Raw genomic sequence first — 20,242 nt, 5'->3', positions numbered from 1 at the left:
ATATATGTAGGTAAACACTGATAAGTGTTATGAATGTTATAAATAATGTAGATACGTGTCACTGTTGTCAAAATAACCTACATACTTTCAGGTAATTTGCTACATCAAATTTTAAGGTAATTTGCTAATGAAATGATATTGACGCTTGATGTACCTATGCTATATTTGACACATTGGGCCATGAACCCGACTGTCGGGTACACTGTTCGTGGCGGCTACGAGCGTAACCCATAGCACATACTCGTAAGCACGTGACAATGAATGTATGTGTTAAATGTGATGTGACTTTTGAGTTTTGAGTTGTGCCACTGTTCATGATAAGCATTACGTTAAGCAAATCTAACAACAAACCCAAGAAATATTACTCTCCTTTTTCGTTAATTACCTACTGCTGTTCCGAAATAGAAAAGAACATTACCTCTAGAATGATGCCAATTTTGGAAAATTCCTGATCAATTAAATTGAGCAGTAAACATAGTTTGGTTGGGAAGAATCCGCTGACCCTGACATGGTTATTGGGTCACGAAAGGTTATGGTGGTCCAGCTCGGGCGGGGGCGCGGTAGGAATCGATGTCGCGGCGACACTCCGGCGCCATTCTAGATCCTGGGACACACGGGAGGATACAACATTATTTCTTCATGCATTTATTATTCAAGAAATGTCCGTCTAAGCTAATTCTGCACCGACTTTGACAGACAGACAGAACCAAGAATTTTTTGTCATTTATAATAACATTTCCACACATCTATGCAAATGCCATGCAAAGTAAGCTTGTGATCCGACTCTACTTACAACTAAGATAATTAATTAATTGTGGTTTTAATTTTGGAATTTCTCACTCACTCGGTCAAAATTTAGTTCTAACTGACAGGCCGATACCGTCCGGCGGACTGTTAATCAGTGGACCCCTTAACAACAACTTTGCCCCTTGTAAAACAAATGACTAATATGCAAACTTAGGTATCCCTGAAAAGACACGTATCTCAGTCTTGAGGAGTAAATTAATGATTCCCTAATACTTCGCTTGTTAGTAAATAAGAAACATTATTTTAATAAATCACCTTACTTTTTGAAGTGAAAACTTCTTTAGCGGCGCTGAGCACTTTTTGAGGTGGAAAAAAAATGATAAACTCGAGACAGCGTAACGCGTAACGCGTAACGCGCTGACGTCATGTGTGACGGACAATCTTATTCACCAAAGAACTTTAGTCATAACGTATCATAATCAGGTCAATTATTTAAAACTGGACTTTTATATTAAGCAATAAAGCTCAATGTTCTAATCTTGTACGGGCTGAAATACTCCAATATAATTCAATAAAGCTACATCTTGATGAAATCGCTAATAAAAGTGAACTGTAGTACTGGTGAATAAAACTCAAAATATCATGACCAAATATATTTAGATGCGAGGTCTGCAAGGTAACTTTACAATTTCTATATATTCGAATTTTAAACAATTATAGTTCGTTTTTTTTAGCATTAGAAAGAACTCCACAGAAGCAAGCGTGCAGTTTTTATCAGGCTCTTTAATTGTTAATAATTATTGAATTATCTAATGTAGCATGGTCAATACATATAATTTACTTCAAATTATTACCGCTAAAAGTGCCGGATTTGGAACCACAAGCTTACTTCTGCGAAGTTCTTTCTAATGCTAAAAAAAAACGGACTATAACGCTACAAATTTAAGCTCACTGGCCAGCAATTTCGGAACAAAACTTTTTCAATAGAAAGGAGGATGGGTCAATTATACATAGTGCTGCAGACATTTTGGACTAGTCATTGAGTTTTCACTTCTGTCGGCACTCCCGGAGTGCAACCCGTTGTTTTTTTTAACAGAAACATTTAATTTTCTTAATTAAAATAATACATAAACTAAACATAAAACTAATTAAAAACTAAACTCAAATAGAAATATAAACTAAATAAGTATAAAATAGATTGCCTACTGAAGGGCTGACCGTCCCGGGCTGCCCCCGGCGCAAAGGTGCCCATCACGCTCGCTGCGTAGCCGCGTTGGATTGCGATGGACAACCTTTGCGTCAGGAAAAACCCAGAGCGGGGGTCAAGGCCCCTTTCAAGCAGGCGACGACCCAGCTCCCGGAGGAAAGACTTAGGTACCCTCAGCGCACCAGCAGCCTGAGGTCTCGACAGCGAGGGGGACGAATAAATACCCGCTTCCCTAATAGCATTTTCTTGTAGGGATTTTGTTGGGCCTTTGTTTACGTATTAGTTGGGCAACCGTTATATTTGGCCGTACGATTTGCTGGAGGGCCCTCGACAAAGGCCCTCCCGAAGATTCCCAACAGAGGGCCATAAGAGTAATTTTTTCGTTGGGCCTATTTAAATAAATCATACAATTATTCAACGGTGGTGGTTTTGGTTGGGCCGTGGTTGGGCCTATATACATTTGTTTGATGGTTGGTTAATTGTTACATTTGGCCGTACGATTTGCTGGAGGGCCCTCGACAAAGGCCCTCCCGAAGATTCCCAACAGAGGGCCATTAGAGTAATTTTTTCGTTGGGCCTATTTAAATAAATCATACAATTATTCAACGGTGGTGGTTTTGGTTGGGCCGTGGTTGGCCCTATACACATTTGTTTGATGGTTGGTTAATTGTTACATTTGGCCGTATGGCTTGCTGTAGGGCCAACTGCAAAAAAATAAAAAAGGGCAATTTTTTCGTTGTGCTTCTGTTTGCAAATTCAACAATTACCCAACGGCAAGTCAGGTAGGTCGGTAGGTAGTCGTGCACCAGGTTGAAGGCCCAACACAGCTTGTCCCACAAAGGGCCAACATTGTAACTTTAACGTTGGGCCTTGTGTAGGATTCTTACAATACTACCGTAGGTAAATAGTTGTGTAATTTATAGTGTGCCTACAGTCTAATTATGTAATGGGCTTTTGTTTACGAGTCCTACAGTTACCCTACGTTAAGTAAGTGGTTGTGTAATACGACGTTGGGCCTTTGCTGATAAATATTACAATTACACTACGGTAGGCATTGGTTGTATCCACATGAAGGCCCTAGGCTAGGCAGCAGTTGTTGTTAATCTTCTCTGTATCGTTCCAATTTTAGTATATGTACTGCCGAAGCAAGTACACTTACTATACACTCTAATTTGTATATATACTAACCGAACTTCGAAACTTCGTAAGCGAGATTTATGTTTTTTGAGATTTAAATTGAGAAAATGTTGGTAAAATACAATTTTTTAAATTTATGTATAAATTTTATAGTTATAGCTATTAGATTTATAAGTTACTTTAAAAAAATATTATGATTATATCCGGAATAATCGAGAAAATAACTATAACTTCGATGTTTGGAGAGAGTAACGCCATCTAGTGACGCCACAAGCAAACTCAACTGGTATTGTTGGGCATCAGTACCACAGCCAATGTTGGTAAATGCGATATTTGTGCTCACTGGGCCAACGAATGTTATCGTTGTTTAGCCACCGGTACCAAAATACACAAAGGCCCATTGTTAGGCGTCAGTGCCACCGGTAATGTTGGTAAATACGATATTTGTCATCATTGGGCCATCGGATGATATCTTTGACTAGCCAACGTTACCAAAATACACAAAGGCCCATTGCTGGGCATCCGTGCCACAGCCAATGTTGGTAATTGCGGTATTCGTCACCATTGGGCCAACGAATGTTATCGTTGTTTAGCGAACGGTAGCAAAATACACAAAGGCCCATTGTTAGGCCTCAATGCTACAGCCAATGTTGGTAAATGCGATATTTGACGTCATTGGGCCATCGTATGATATCGTTGATTAGCCAACGTTACCAAAATAAACAAAGGCCCATTGTTGGGCATCAGTGCCACAGTCAATGTTGGTAAATGCGATATTTGTCATCATTGGGCCATCGGATGATATCGTTGATTAGCCAACGTTACCAAAATACACAAAGGCCCATTGTTGGGCATCAATGCTACAGTCAATGTTGGTAAATGCGATATTTGTCGTCATTGGGCCATCGGATGATATCGTTGATTAGCCAACGTTACCAAAATAAACAAAGGCCCGTTGTTGGGCATCAATGCTACAGCCAATGTTGGTAAATGTGATATTTGTCGTCATTGGGCCATCGGATGATATCGTTGATTAGCCAACGTTACCAAAATAAACAAAGGCCCATTGTTGGGCATCAGTGCCACAGCCAATGTTGGTAAATGCGATTTTTGTCATCATTGGGCCATCGGATGATATCGTTGATTAGCCAACGTTACCAAAATACACAAAGGCCCATTGTTGGGCATCAATGCTACAGCCAATGTTGGTAAATGCGATATTTGTCGTCATTGGGCCATCGGATGATATCGTCGATTAGCCAACGTTACCAAAATAAACAAAGGCCCATTGTTGGGCATCAATGCTACAGCCAATGTTGGTAAATGTGATATTTGTCGTCATTGGGCCATCGGATGATATCGTTGATTAGCCAACGTTACCAAAATACACAAAGGCCCATTGTTGGGCATCCGTGCCACAGCCAATGTTGGTAAATGCGGTATTCGTCACCATTGGGCCAACGAATGTTATCGTTGTTTAGCGAACGGTAGCAAAATACACAAAGGCCCATTGTTGGGCATCACTGCCACTGCCAATGTTGGTAAATGCGATATATGTCATCATTGGGCCAACAAATATTATCGTTGTTTAGCCAACGGTACCAAAATACACAAAGGCCCATTGTTGGGCATCTGTGCCACAGCGAATGTTGGTAAATGCGATGGTGGGCCAATACAAAATTAATGTTGGCTACGGAACGAACCTCATCCCAACGTTTTCCCTACCGTTGGCACCGTGGGCCCCAACGAAAATGCTACTAGGGTTAGCGCCGTTTCTTAATGTGGGTAAGTTAATTAAATTGATACCACGAGCGAATTACTCGCTCGCCTACCTCGCCTTAGCTCTGGTCAAAATTCACTATCACTGAAGTTGACAAAGCATGGGTATTAGGTAATAGTTACCTACTTGAAAAAATTAAGAACTAAAAATTCATTTTATTCATAATCAAGTACAAATTTAAGGTAATCTGCGCCATGCTTAGTCATTGCACAAATGTAGGTAATCCGCACAAGCATCGTCGTCAGTTCTCGACCCTATTCTGTACAAACCATAATTACAATGATGGTTTGTGTTAACACTAACACAAATCATAATTTCTGCAACAAGCTTCGTCAAAAGTCAAAACATCTATGTATAAATTACTTGAAATTAAAAAGTGAAACCTTTCTAAGTCCTATACGGTCTGCAACCGAAGCCTCGGTGTGTCCGCGGTCTAATGTTCTCAAATCTCGATCTCACTCGCAGCATCCACACACGCGCTCCGCCGCCGTCGTGGCCCGCAACAGTATCACACATCGAAGTCCACGTAGTGGGCCAATGTAGATAAAAACAATTCGGCCGTGTTTAGTTTTGATGGTGCGAAGTAAAAGTGAACGCTGAAACGAGTCAACTGAAAGTTAATGCTAGTTAAGTTTACTAATATTGCGGTGGTCAGTGAAGTGTTAATGTTATGCTGGAGTAGTTGTAGCATTGAGAAAGGTTTGTGTTGGTTTTATTAAAAAATAGGTACATATCGATAAGATCTTCTAGTATATATATCGCTAGCTATATACTCGTAAAGAGGGAACATGGGTGCTATTTTTGAAACTTTTGGGCCAGGTGTGTAGTATCCGCTACGTATACTTACCGGTACTTAGGTACCTAGTTCATACAAAAAAATGGCTTATTATTAACCGGGCAACTAAATTATTAAACAGGAGCTTTCATTGGGCATCTAGTAATTTAATATAATTTGGCTGTGCATTAATATTTTAGCACCAATAAATTTATATTAGCCTCAAATATAAGCATCATGTTATTAAAAAAACTGGCAGCAAATTCAAGCCACCCAAATAATTTATAGGGAACTTGAAGTGATAAGTTGGCGTCTAAAATAATAAGTTGGCAACTAATATTGAAAAGCGATCATAAAATTTGTTTGTCATCTAGTTGTTCAAATCTAAGTTATCATATTGAGCATATCGTTACAGCTAGGTAGTATTTTAATATGAAAGCAGTTAAATTTAATGAATATTGGTCACTATTTACACAAAACACCTTAAATTAATTTACCAATGCGCAATGGTCAGTATACTTATAGTCGAAATTCCTAATCATGAAACACCTAATGGCCATTATACCATTAGATCTTTCAATTTTTAATTACTAATTTCAATAGTTACCATTGTGTTCTGCCAGAGTCAAAAGATAGGTGCGATGACGAGCGAAGCGAGGAGGAGCGTGTTAGGTTGACCGTGTAGTGACCAAACAAAATATTTTAAAAGAACTTCATTTCTGAATTAATAGATAGCCGTTTTCTTTTTAAAATGTTCTTCATAAATGGTCTCCAATATAATAATTCAATTGCCAAATTAATACTTGGTACCTGCCTAAAAATAATCAAAAGCTGTAACGGCATTAAAATATATTAACTCATATTGATATATTTTAAGGCTCCGTTTTTGTTGCCAAACTATTAATTTTAGTACCCATATCTATTTTTACAAAACTACCCAAATTCGATTAATTAGTTGACCGGTTAAATACGTGCCCAAAAAAAAAATAGGTAGCTACATACAATTAATAAGCATACGAGAGATTTTTAAATAATTAGTCGACTACATAAATAGGTACAGTCACCTGCAATAATATGTTACTTTTCGAAGGCCGCAAAAATATGTGACACGCTCTTATGGCTCGACAAATAAGATCGTGTCAGATATTTTTGCGGCCTTCGTTGGGTAACATATTATTGCAGGTGACTGTACAGATATTAGAAACAATTTGTAGCTGGTGACGATTAATGATTTGGGCAAGTGTAATTGTAGCACACAGTTCCAGAGAAATAAGTATTTACATAATAATGAGTGAACCTCAAGAAAGCCATTCCTATCTATCAAATATGCGTAAAAAAAGGTTTTGTAAGTTGGGGATGAGTCACATTCTGTTTTATATATTATGGAAGCGGATGAACACTGGCTCTAGCGGGGCACAATAATGTTTTACTTACGTGAGTCATCTTCACCTTATAAGCCGTTATGTGTCACTGTTAAGTCCAAAACACAAATTCCATATCGCGATTATTAGGTAGGTAGGTCATGCAAATATATGAGACCTCACAAGTCCAGTGTAGCTGTAGGTGAAGCAGATAATTCCACCAGATTATCGGTAATGAATTAAACTTGATATAATTTTTCTGTAAATGCTAGGAAGCCGAGTTGGGGAAAACGAGGTGAGTTGTGACAGAGGTGAGTTGTGACATCGTCGATTTTTTTGGAATGTATTAACTAGAAACTAGGTCGCAACAGTGTGCGTTTGTTAGCTCGTAACTTATGAACTAACAAACGCGCGCTATTGCGACCTAGTTTCTAGTTAATAGATTCCAAAAAATCGACGATGTCACAACTCTCCTCTGTCACAACTCACCTCGGTCTCCCTTCTACTCTGGCATTTTTAAGTAATCCAACAAAAAATAACATCAGACCAAATATCGAGTTCCTTAAGAACTCGAAAGATAGTTTATATATTTCAATTAGGCATATTACAATGCACCAAAGCTACACCGACTCTAACCCTACACCTCTGCTCGAGAAGATTTAAATCCATCTAAATTGGAGGATGGTATCCTAATATGGGACCGGCAACAAACTCGGAGGGATACATCTTTTGAAAACATTACGTTTTACACATTAAATTTAAAAAATCAGAAGTACCTATTAAAAAGAGTGAGGTCTGTATGGCTAGTTTATCTAAACTGCGGCATGTTCGCAGATGGGGTGGGCGATTGGGTTGACGGCGGCAAGCGGTGTGATGGCGGTGGAGGTGTGCACACCACTGCTGCTGCTGTGCTGGCTCTGCTGCTGGCCCGACGACGGCTCTGGTACTCTTCAATTCTTGTGGCTCTGTGAGCTCTAGAACCTCCATAGCCGTTACATTTTGAAGACTTTTCTAAAACTGTATAGATAAAAAAAATCTCCCTCTGTAAGAATACTTCTCGCTTCACTATAGATTCCACCAATACATCTTATATACACGCTTTATTTACATTGAAAATCTACTTTGAATTTGTTTTGTTTGTGGTGCAATAAAGAATATTTATTGCTTACACGTATGTCGGGTAAATCGTAAAGCATCTCCCAAAGAACTATGGTTTGAGTATGGTAAAATCATCGTAACAATTGCAATATCTTTCCACAGAATCGTCCAGCTCAGGGCATCCTCGCAAGCCTGTCTTAGTCAGTAATGGTTTGTACTGAAAATATCTCTAAATACTTATATTTTAAACTGTTTAGACGACAACGGTTTCACTTACTTGAATTTTTAGTCGCTATTGTCGTCTAAACTGTTTAAAATAATCACTAAAGTTTAATTTCCGTCTTATATTTTAATTTAAGGTTCTATGTTTTTTGTTGGAAATAGGCATAGAGGGCGATTCGAACTTTATAATCTTGTTAGGTTACAGTTGTGGATATGAACTGTCAACTGTCCATTTCATAATATGTCTTGTGCGCAGAAGGATCGAGGCGGTCATCAGGACTGCGCGCGCGCACCTTTGGAAGCAGCGCTGTGTCATTGCACCTTCCCAGCACCTCCGGTAACACGTTTACATGCCATTTACACATACCATCGAACCAACCACGTAGTTTTTAGTGCAAAAGATCGTAAAGTTTACAGTGTTAATAGTCATAAATTAAAACACGACCGAAGGGAGTTGCGAATTGCGAATTACCTATCCGCACGTGTATCGTACAACGTTTTAGAGTACACATATGGCCCTTTAAATTTTCGACATTTGCACGGAAAATGCTTATTGCCGCACTAAGTACTGTAAGATGACTGTAGCACCATAAGTATTTACTGTAATTTTTTGAGTATGTTAGCAACGTCGATATTTTTACAGCTGAGACAGTAAGTACACCAGCTTTAAAACTGTAATTCTAGGGTCCCCGAGCCTGGCTGCGCGGAGCCACGACGACCTAACTTTAGCCCGGGCCTCCGCACCAGAAGTGATACGAGAGGTGCTCACGCGGCGCGACTGGGACCGCTCCGCGCGAGAACTCTTCATCCCGCTGCGGCCCGACCCCGAGACCTTCTCCTCCCCCCACTCGCCGCGCAGTCCCGTCGCCCCACGCGCGACCCCTGAGGACCTAGGTCTTGACCCACCTTGCAAGAAACACCACACGAATATTAAGGGGCGTAAGGAACTGCGCGCGGCGCCTCCGGAGCGTGACGAGGAAAGCCCATCAACTTTTTACATCGGTGACAACGAAACTGATAAATGTAAGCTTCAACACCAACAGTAACTTAAACGCAAAATTGATGCTCGTTTTTATGTCATTAATTTATCATATATAAGGAAACTGCGTAGTTGCGTACCTACTGGCTTACTTATAGTAATTAGTGCCTTATCTAAAGTTATGAGTGACGTACTTTTACAGACGGACGGATTTTTTATCCTGAGCAATGGAAAGATTTTGATCATTATTCTTTTTTTTTAGTGGAAGGAAGACCGATATGCTCCGCGAAACAAGAAAAGCAGTGCATGAACGAGTCGATCCGCTGCAAGGAGCGGCCCTGGCGGCTGGCGGCGGCGGGCCCGGGGTTGCCCGGGCTAGCAGTGGATGAGGTGGACGCTCTGGACGCGCTGGTCGCGGCTCCGAATGCGTTGGACACCACACCGGACCCGCTGGACTCGCTGGACTCCACGCCGGACGCGCTGGACCGCTCGGGAGCTATGCACCACGCACTAGACTCCCGCGCCGCAGCTGATATGGGCTACGCTCGGATTGTGCCTCTCTCGCCAATTTCTGTCGGTAATTAATCTACAAAAGTACCTGTACCTATGTGTTAATAAGGACATAAGTTTAGTGTTTGCAACTGCCTAGAGTTGGGTAAGTAATAGAACGTATACAAACCTATAATATATTGCTCAGAATATATAAATTCAATTAGTAAAATTTTGAATGGCATAACGTGCAATACCTAAGTATAACGTGCGATACGTATAACAATGAATTCTATAATTTTATAATGTATAATGAACTTTACATATAATATCGTTTATGATAAGTATAAAAAGGTATAACGTTGAAATAATACAATATACAAAACAAATACCACGCAATAAACCTAACCTTTTTTTTTTCTGGGGGGTAACATTTCTAACCTAACCTAATACTTTTCTGGTAGCAGTTTCTTTCTCTGAGGGGTCACAGTTCTAACCTAACCTAACCTACTTTTCTGGTAGCAGTTTTTTCTGTGGGGGTCACAGTTCTAACCTAACCTATTTTTATGTTAGTAGTTTCTTTTTCTGTAGGGTAACAGTTCTAACCTAACCTAACCTATTTTTATGGTAGTAGTTTCTTTTTCTGTGGGGTAACAGTTCTAACCTAACCTAACCTACTTTTCTGGTAGCAGTTTCTTTCTCTGAGGGGTCACAGTTCTAACCTAACCTAACCTACTTTTCTGGTAGCAGTTTCTTTCTCTGAGGGGTCACCGTTCTAACCTAACCTAACCTACCTTTCTGGTAGCAGTTTCTTTCTCTGAGGGGTCACAGTTCTAACCTAACCTAACCTACTTTTCTGGTAGCAGTTTCTTTCTCTGAGGGGTCACAGTTCTAACCTAACCTAACCTACTTTTCAGGTAGCAGTTTCTTTTTCTGGGGAGTCACAGTTCTAACCTAACCTAACCTACTTTTCTGGTAGCAGTTTCTTTCTCTGAGGGGTCACAGTTCTAACCTAAGCTAACCTACTTTTCTGGTAGCAGTTTCTTTCTCTGAGGGGTCACAGTTCTAACCTAAGCTAACCTACTTTTCTGGTAGCAGTTTCTTTTTCTGGGGAGTCACAGTTCTAACCTAACCTAACCTACTTTTCTGGTAGCAGTTTCTTTTTCTGGGGAGTTACAGTTCTAACCTAACGAAACCTACTTTTCTGGTAGCATTTTCTTTCTCTGAGGGGTCACAGTTCTAACCTAACCTAACCTACTTTTCTGGTAGCAGTTTTTTTTCTGGGGAGTCACAGTTCTAACCTAACCTACTTTTCTGACAGTAATTATTTTCGAATTTCGATGACCTATGAAATACTGAGCTATATATAATTTTACTGATGTTTTGTTCACATACTTAATACTTATATGAGATGTTATTCATTATTTTAATTTATACGCATAATGAATGTTATATTAAATGTAATTAATTTATTTGTATGTTATACCAAACGGCGGTATGTATAATGTATGTTATATTATTTTTATGTTATACTTATTGAAAATATAGATTTGGTGCATTATACATAAGATTAGTATACGTTTTGAACGTTTGTAATTTGAAATTATAACAAAAGTTCGTATTCATTATGATACGCACCCCCTAGCGTTAGACTAAGAAAAGCCTGCAGAGATTTTGATAGCCCACGCAGTGCAAGTGTTATTCTAAACGTCAAACTTCTATGAAATTATTACGTATAAAAATAACACTTGCACTGCGTGGGCTATCAAAATCGCTGCAGACTTTTCTTGGTTTAACTCTAACAGATTTCTAAATAACCCTTCACTACTATATGTAGGTACTTCTAAATACTACTTTGTCTTTGTATCAGTTATCTTATTTCTCTTTTTGTTAAGATAAACTTACTTACCTATTTCACAAATATCAAGCGATTACACTTTACAGTTAATAGCAGTAGGTACAGTCACCTGCAATAATATGTTACTCTTCAAAGGCCGCAAAAATATGTGACGCGCTCTTATGTCTCTACAATTAAGATCGTGTCAGATGTGTTTGCGGCCTTCGTTGTGTAACATATTATTGCAGGTGACTGTACAATAACCAAGAATTGCAAACGCATCGTTCGCAGATGTAGTAGGGTACGAGTACGAAGGGGGTGCGTACGGTGACGAGGCAGACCGGTTCACGCTGGTGCCCGCCACGCCCGTGGCACCTGGAGGGCCCGCGGCACGCGCCCGCCACGCCTCCGACGGGGACATCCTGGGGCCCGCACCACGCCCCGAGTCTGGTGCCTTCTCTGGTCAGTACCTACCAGAAATAGGACAGGGCGATCAGGAACGTGTTCAGGGCGTAGGTACACAATTAATTGGTGGATACCTAGTGGAATCAGCATCCACGGAAAATTGTTAAAATGAGTTATTTTTATTCAGTATACATATATTTGCATGTAAAATACCCGCAGATAGTCTTTCTGAAACGCTTACACTTTATTGCCATCGGCCTTACACCTCCCATAGCTAAGTAAAAAGATCACACTCCTACTTACTAGGTTACGCTGCGTTTTACGTAAGCGAATAAGCGAACAACTCGCGAACGCGACGCGGCGCGGCGGGCCCAAGGCGTTCGCGTTCGCAACGAGATCGCCCAAGTAGGACACTTCTATTATATAGGTATCAAAGGATACATTCACCCCGCGCCGCATCGCTTCGCTTCGCGTTCGCGTGTTGTTCGCCTACGTAGTACGCTGCGTAACAGTTAGCAGAAGTGAGTCGTTACGTGAAAGTGCATGGGCTTCCTAACACTCATTAATTGACGTTGTTTTAGAGAGCGACGTTGACTTGGAGCAGCGATTGGTTCTGCAGGCTGAGGAACTCCAAAGACACGAGGAGTTTCGGGAACGGACGCCGCTGACGGCACCGTACTCTACACGCACCGACCGCCGCGAAACTGCAATATAATGCGATAAATTGGGACGCATTCTCATTTAAAATCGTACGTTCGGTTAAATATGTAAAATATGTAAGTTGTTAACTTGAACATTGTCAGGGTTCGTCGGTGAAACAAGAATAGCACCGCAACGGGTGAGTTTCAAATTAAAACAATATAAATTAATGGCATCCGAGGGTCGAAGAGTCAAAAATCTCCCACGTTTTTCAGCCGCGTAGCGGACACGATTCTACGTGCTACGCCGTAGCACGCATAGGGTTGCTTAGCAGTGAAAGTGTTACCTAAACTAAATTTTAATGTTAGAGGTTTATCTATGTATGTCCCTATATGTTTTCCTTTTAAATGCTATACATTATAGGCTTAGGAACAAGTTGATTGTTATTGTTGTTTTGGTCTTTTATAATCGCGATATTTCATTGGCGGGACTCAATACATATAAGTATTGACCAAGCTGATCTGAACTATATTTTTATACAACTAGGTCTATATTATAATATTGTGTTTAGTGCTTATAAGAACACTAGACTCACTTTTGACTAAAAAAATATAGTTAGTCTGTATAAAGGTTACTAAATACCTAATGGGTAAAAATAATTAGGTAAAACAGTTAGTTATATATGTAGTCTAATCACTGTCAAATCTAAAAAAAATGGATAGCTAGAAGTATTTATTAAAAGTAGGTAAGTACGAGTATATAATAATATATATAGTTTTCACTGAACGGCGGATAGTCTCTTTATTTGTTGCGATTTTTAATGTCGTTATTATTCAAGTGTCCTAAAATTCTAGACATTGCATAGCATACTTTAACTAGCCATTGGCTAGTAGCCAATGCACAAAAGAAATGCATTTTTAAATATGTATTATGGGAATTTAATAGGTACTTAGTAAGTTAAATAGGGTAGGACTCATTTATTTTGCAATTTGCATGTCTTACCATATAAACTTATAATGTGTATAAATATCACAACGAGTACCGAGTAAAGTACCTAAATAAATCAAGTCATCAATATAGTTTTGTCAATTTTAATTGAGGCACCGCACATCAAAATGTTGAGATTGTTTTCTTCACTTGGTAAAATTTGCATGGGTATTCATGTGTTTTGTTAATTATAATTCTTGATATTTTTCGTATGTTGTACCTAAGGCTCAATCACATAATTAGTTAGGTCAATTAGTTTGGCAATTAATATTTACAGAAAGGATTGTTGGCACTTTTGATGTATATTTATATTTATTGACTCGCCTACTATTTTAAAATTAATAAATTGCGATTACAATTGATTTCGTCGTTAATTATTTAAGAACCCATTTACGAAGTTTTATCCTAGTAGAGTCTGTGCGGAAAGAGAAGAGTCGTGGAATGTATGAAGCCCAATACATTCCACGACTCTTCTCTTTCCGAACAGACTCTATTAAGGCTGAAAATAAGCTGATTTAAGTAAATAGGTTGGTACACTTGGTAACATGTTTTTTTTTACATACTGTAGTATGTACTATAATTTTCTTTTTATTATTTCCTAGCTGCCTCGTAGTTATAATCATGGCATCGATAGTTCAATATAGCAAGTACAGGCAGCATATTTTAATTATTGACTTTATAATATGAAGGTGAAGGTTTTAGAAAGAAATGTAGGTGTTATAACTTTATATTCGTTTATTTTTTTTATAAAACAATGTCAAACTTAGTTAATCGATTAGAATACTGTCAAAATATCACAACTTCGACTCAGGACTGGGCATGAACGACTACATTAACTAATGTTAATATTGTCAGGTGACAAGCAAACCTCATTAATTACTAAAAAATAATTAAACAAAAAGTCAACCTTATTTGAGTACTAATATGGTTCATAATGGCTATGACCTTGTGGTGATAATTATAGACAGACCGCTTAAATAAGTCCTCGCCTGCGCGGTACGGGGGCGACGGGGTAGGACGACTAAGGGTGGCGGGGAACGTGCGGGCGGCAGGCGTACGGCGCTCGCACCTACCCCGCAGGCGAGGACTCATAGTGAGTTTTGCTTGTCATCTGACGATGTGTAAGTTGCAGTGGCGGCGCGTCGAACATATTAGACTTATCTTATAATATGTATAAGGTTGTCTTGTCATTAGCCAATCCGGTGAAATCGAGTTCTATGGACGCGCCGCCACGTAAGTAACATGAGTGACAAATCAATTGATTGAACCTTAGAAAATATAACCAAACGGAGTGGTCATTAACAGGCGTTCCCCTCTGTCGAAAATAGGCGGCCAATGGTCAACCACATGTATGGAGTATGGACTGACGTTTATCTGACATGGCTATGTTTACGTTACGTATACATTTGATGTGCCCCTCCTCCGCAAAAAACGGCAGACTATTTTGGACCGACAATTATAGACATGGCGTCTCCGTTGGTTATATCCTCTAAGGATTGAACGACGTTTACAGCAAGTGGCCTTTCCATGGTAATGAACCAAGGCGAAAAAAATTTAACGGTTTGGTTTAGTTCAGAAAACCTATATCTACAGACATATATATATATAGTATGATGTTAGCATGGTACAAACTTAGGTATTAAAAATATAAGTTTTACTAAATATAATTACAAGTTTAAAAGTCATTTAAATCGTTACTTTATGACAAGATTAATATTTAAATATGATATACTTACATAAATGCTAGGATACACATGGATACATTACTTTAAAAGCGGATATACATACTTAACTTTTAATAACACGATAATATGCATGATTCATTGATATAACATGGTACACGATAGACAGATCATATTAAAATGGCGACTTAATTTTTTAATAGACATTTATAAAATGTAGACAACGTTACAATATTGCAAAAATCACAACTATCAAAACTTGGCTTTATCTTATTGACTAGATAATAAGTAACTACATAATTATCATATCTGAGACCTAATTTAAATAACAAAATTACCTAATTAACCTCAACGTCCTCACATACACTACACATTTACGTTCTACACATCACTGAAAAGCGCGTGACAAAAAATTACGCGAGGCAGTTCTATACACCTTATAACATACGTACTAACATAACACATTACATATTAGGTACAGTCACCTGCAATAATATGTTACACAACGAAGGCCGCAAAAATATCTGACACGATCTTATTTGTAGAGCTATAAGAGCGTGTCACATATTTTTGCGGCCTTCAAAGAGTAACATATTATTGCAGGTGACTGTACCTACACGGCTAGAAAAGACACTACGCGTCCTTTCATAGCATACCAATACAAATTTAATCCCATCAAAAACATTACATGTAAAAAGATGCAAGTCTCGCAATGCAATTCTACTACTACAAAAAAGTTTCAGATGTAACGTGATACCAAGTCGTTTATTTTAGTCAGTGCCAGGGGGTGTTAAACCGTATCAATAAGATATCTTTAATTTTTAATACGTATAATGACTTGGCCAATTTGGCCATCGCACGGCGGCTGCATAATGACCCAAGGATCATCGTCAACTAATAAAAATAATTAAACGTAACGCTAGCGCGCTAATCGCATGCAGTTTGAGCATTATACATATTTACGATTACGGTACGAGTAAAGCATTATGTGCGATTGCCAAGTCATTATATGTATTAAAAATTAAAGATATCTTATTGATACGGTTTAACACACGGGCGTAGCCAGGTTTTAGTATCGGGGGGGTTCAAGAAAATAAAACGACTAAAAGTACATAAAATAACCCTTACACAAGAAAAATATTAGAGACTAGCTGTGCCCGCGGCTCCGCCCGCGTGGAATTCTGTCTGTGTCAGTAAGCGGCTAATTTCTAATCCTAATTTCTCTCCCTCGCCCCTGGAGGCGGAACTTGAAGTAAAGTTGACAGATGGATATGCTAGAGGACAGTAGACCAGATAAAATATTTTAGGTACCACTAAATAAAACTACACTCCAAAATCAATAGTTTTTTTCGCCCTTATTATAATTTTACACGTGATTTTAACGACAGAGTAGGTGTATATTGGACGATACAGTAAGGTATACGCACGCGAGCGGAAGCGAAGCGGCCTGCCTGGCTAGAGCGCCACTCACCGTGGTCTTTTTCAGACTCCTGAGGAAGAGCGCGTGCCGTTTGTAACCTCAATGCGTTGCGAGACTTTCGCGAATGATTCGATTTTTTTCGGAAAGGCATGGAAATGTGTATAAAATGCGAGTCCCAAATCGTTTGACTCCGCAAACGACCAGTACCGGATTAAGATATTTTGATGCCCTAAGCATTTCTAGACCATGGTGCCCCCTCTCCCTAGGGTCATCAAGATAACATTGAATTTTTTTGGTAAATTGAGTGACGTTCATTGCCGCATTACAGCTGAGAATGGAAATCAGTCATATCATTTTATCACGAAAATTGACAGTGCCGCAGCAGTAACCATGCAACAGAGTACCTAATGCTGCTGTAGTCGCCATATCTTAGAATTGAAATGAAAACGTGAGCGGAGCGAGCGCGAAAATTTTTCGATATAAAAACGCAATTTGATAGACAGTTGTACATTTTTACTTTTTAGTATGGAAATCAGTCACATAATTTTATCACGAAAATTGACAGTGCTGCAGCAGTAACGTAGCAACAGAGTAATGCTGCTCCAGTCGCCACCCGAAAGTCACCTTTGTCATATCTTAGAAAGTAATTGAAAACGCGAGCGAAGCGAGCGCGAAAATTTTTCGATATAAAAAACGCAATTTGATAGACAGTTGTACATTTTTACTTTTAGTATGGAAATCAGTCAGATAATTTTATCACGAAAATTGACAGTGCTGCAGCAGTAGATATGAGCGCCGCGCCGGCGCGCCGCCGCCGCCGACAAAATTTACGCGCCGCCGCCGCCGACGCTGCGCTATCGGCGTGGCATCGGCGTGACCTTGTTAGATACTACTACGTTCAGAATCAGATAATATATATTTTATCTAGTTTAGATCTTTAACGGCGCCAGTCTGAATAGCTTATAGACATTCAAAAGGTATTTTAGGTCCATATAATTCTAAAACATCGATGGTAAATTCAAACAAGACAATCAAGATAATCAACAGTCCATCACACTAGAACAGTTCAGAACTCTTCTGGAAACAAACAACAAAGCCATAGTAGCCGAGATGAAAGGAACAATACAAAAAGAAATAAGTGATGCTGTTCATCAACTCAAACAAGAAATTACACAAAACTACAGCACACTGTCAACACACCAAACAACCTTAAAACGGGAATTGCAAAACACAAACACAAAAATAGATCAATTAGAAAAGGAAAACCGGAAGCTACAATCGGAACTTCTTGAGCTCCAAACCAAATTAAAAACACAACACGATTGCAATTATCACAGTGAACCAACAAAAACAATAATTCTTTACGGACTGGACGAACTACAATCAGAAACGGAATCAGAATTATGCCACCGAGTAGATAACATGTTTTACGACTTTCTAAATATACATATAAATGGATATATCGAAGGAGCCAGCCGAGTAGGTAAAAAAGGTTACCGTCGCCCGCTAAAAATAGATTTATTAAGTAAACGAATGTCAAATTACATACTACAAAATGCCTACTGCTTTAAAAATACTGGTTACGCTGTATCTGCATGGTTAGATACAAAATCTCTTGAAAAACGAAAATTACTACGAGAAATTATGATACAAGCACGTCAAGAAGGCAAATACGCAACCATAAGGAATAACAAGCTATTTATTGAAGGAAAGGAACACATCATTCACGAAGAAAAAACTCAGGAATTAAACAAATCGCAAGAGACAACACCAAGCGCAAGTACTTCATTGTCGCACTCGCACACCCTACCAAAACAAACTCCACCGAGTAATAACAAAACACGTAATGAGGGAAATAGTAGTAACAACACCGACTCCTTTCGTGAATAAAATGACAGTTCTGGTGCAAAACGTACAAAGCTTAAAAAACAAAAGCCATATTATAGAATCATTTCTACTTAGCAAAAATATACCAATAGCTTGTATATCAGAAACATGGATTGCAAAATATCAAAATAAATTAGTCACATTTGACACATACCATTTTGCAGCGGAATTTAATCGTTGTTTACGCCAGGGAGGCGGTGTGGCGATTCTACTAAAACAAGGCATCGAGTTCGTGGAAAAAATAGATATCGCTGAACTATCGAAAGAGTCTGTCTTCGAATGCTGCGCCATAGAAATCCCAAAAGAAAACATGTTATTAGTAAATATATATCGGCCCGGCCCGCAAATTGAAACGTTTTTTGAACAATTAGATAAATTACTATGTATCATACATCAAAGACATAAAAACAAAAAAATTGTTATAGTAGGGGATTTTAATATTAATATGTTGTCTAATAACTCTACTAGCAGAAGACTTTTAGACACCATGTTATGTTACAATCTAACACAAATTATCAAAACACCCACAAGAGACTCGAATAGCTCATCTTCTTGTATAGATCTCGTTTTCACAAACGAGATGAAACATAGCGTAGAAGTTCAAGACAATGGTATATCAGATCACAAAAGCATCCTGTTAACACTAGAAACACAAACAACACAGATAAAACCGAAACCATGGTTCGCACACAGCAGAATATTTAGTGAAAAAAACAAGCAGTTATTTAAACAAGGGTTAAAGTCAATAAATTGGAATGATGTATTATCGGTAACAAACGACATAAACGCAAATTATCAAGCATTCCACAACATACTACAAAACAATTTAAATAAATATATACCAAGGCGAAGAATTAAATTATTGACATCGACACAAAACAAAACGTGGTTAACAAAAGGCTTACGATTGTCATGCAAGCATAAACGCCAACTGAGAATCTTTCTAAATACATCAAAAAATGAAATCATAGGCAATTACTACAAAAAGTACGAAAAATTGTTAAAAAAATGTGTTAAGATCTCAAAAAAACTAAACTACTCATTCCAAATAAACAGATCTAACAATAAAACAAAAACTATGTGGAAAGTAATAAACACTATTACACGCAAACATAAAGTTAGACAACACAAGAATATGTCACTAAAAATAGGCGACTTAGTTGTAGAATCACCCCAACAAATCGTAAACATATTCAATGAGCACTTCGCATCTGTAGGTGAGTCATCGGCGCCCGCGCCGGGCACCGCTGCAGCGCGGTCACAAGCGCTCGGACGTCCCACTATCTCTTTCACGAGTAATTCTATTTACATTAGCCCAGTCAACGAAGATGAGGTAATTAAGTTAATGCAAAAATTAAAAAATAAAAATAGTTGCGGCTACGATGAAATCCCATCAAGTTTGCTAAAATTATGCGCAACTGAGTTAGTAAAACCTTTAACGTGGCTAATTAATCAATCCTTTGAGGAAGGTATAGTTCCAGATCTATTAAAAATATCTAAAATTAAACCGATTCTTAAACCAGGGGGCGCCGCAAAAAACCCTAACCAATATCGTCCAATTGCGCTTTTGCCGACTGTGTCTAAAATTTT

At 38.7% G+C, this 20,242-nt stretch overlaps 1 protein-coding gene across 1 annotated transcript; it reads left to right on the top strand.

The window, feature by feature from the left end:
• The first annotated feature begins 7,841 nt into the window (after positions 1-7,841).
• On the top strand, positions 7,842-12,755 carry LOC134800927 (uncharacterized). The gene is made up of 7 exons (XM_063773461.1): positions 7,842-7,950; positions 8,268-8,315; positions 8,584-8,664; positions 9,012-9,350; positions 9,569-9,883; positions 11,924-12,094; positions 12,619-12,755. Exons 1-7 carry the CDS (start codon positions 7,842-7,844, stop codon positions 12,750-12,752), a joined length of 1,197 nt encoding a protein of 398 aa, XP_063629531.1. The 3' UTR covers positions 12,753-12,755.
• Positions 12,756-20,242: the final 7,487 nt, after the last annotated feature.

Source organism: Cydia splendana, chromosome 2 (genome assembly GCF_910591565.1).
Source record: "Cydia splendana chromosome 2, ilCydSple1.2, whole genome shotgun sequence".
NCBI classification, from domain to species: Eukaryota; Metazoa; Arthropoda; class Insecta; order Lepidoptera; family Tortricidae; genus Cydia; species Cydia splendana.
This window is presented reverse-complemented; position numbering and strand designations above follow the sequence as displayed.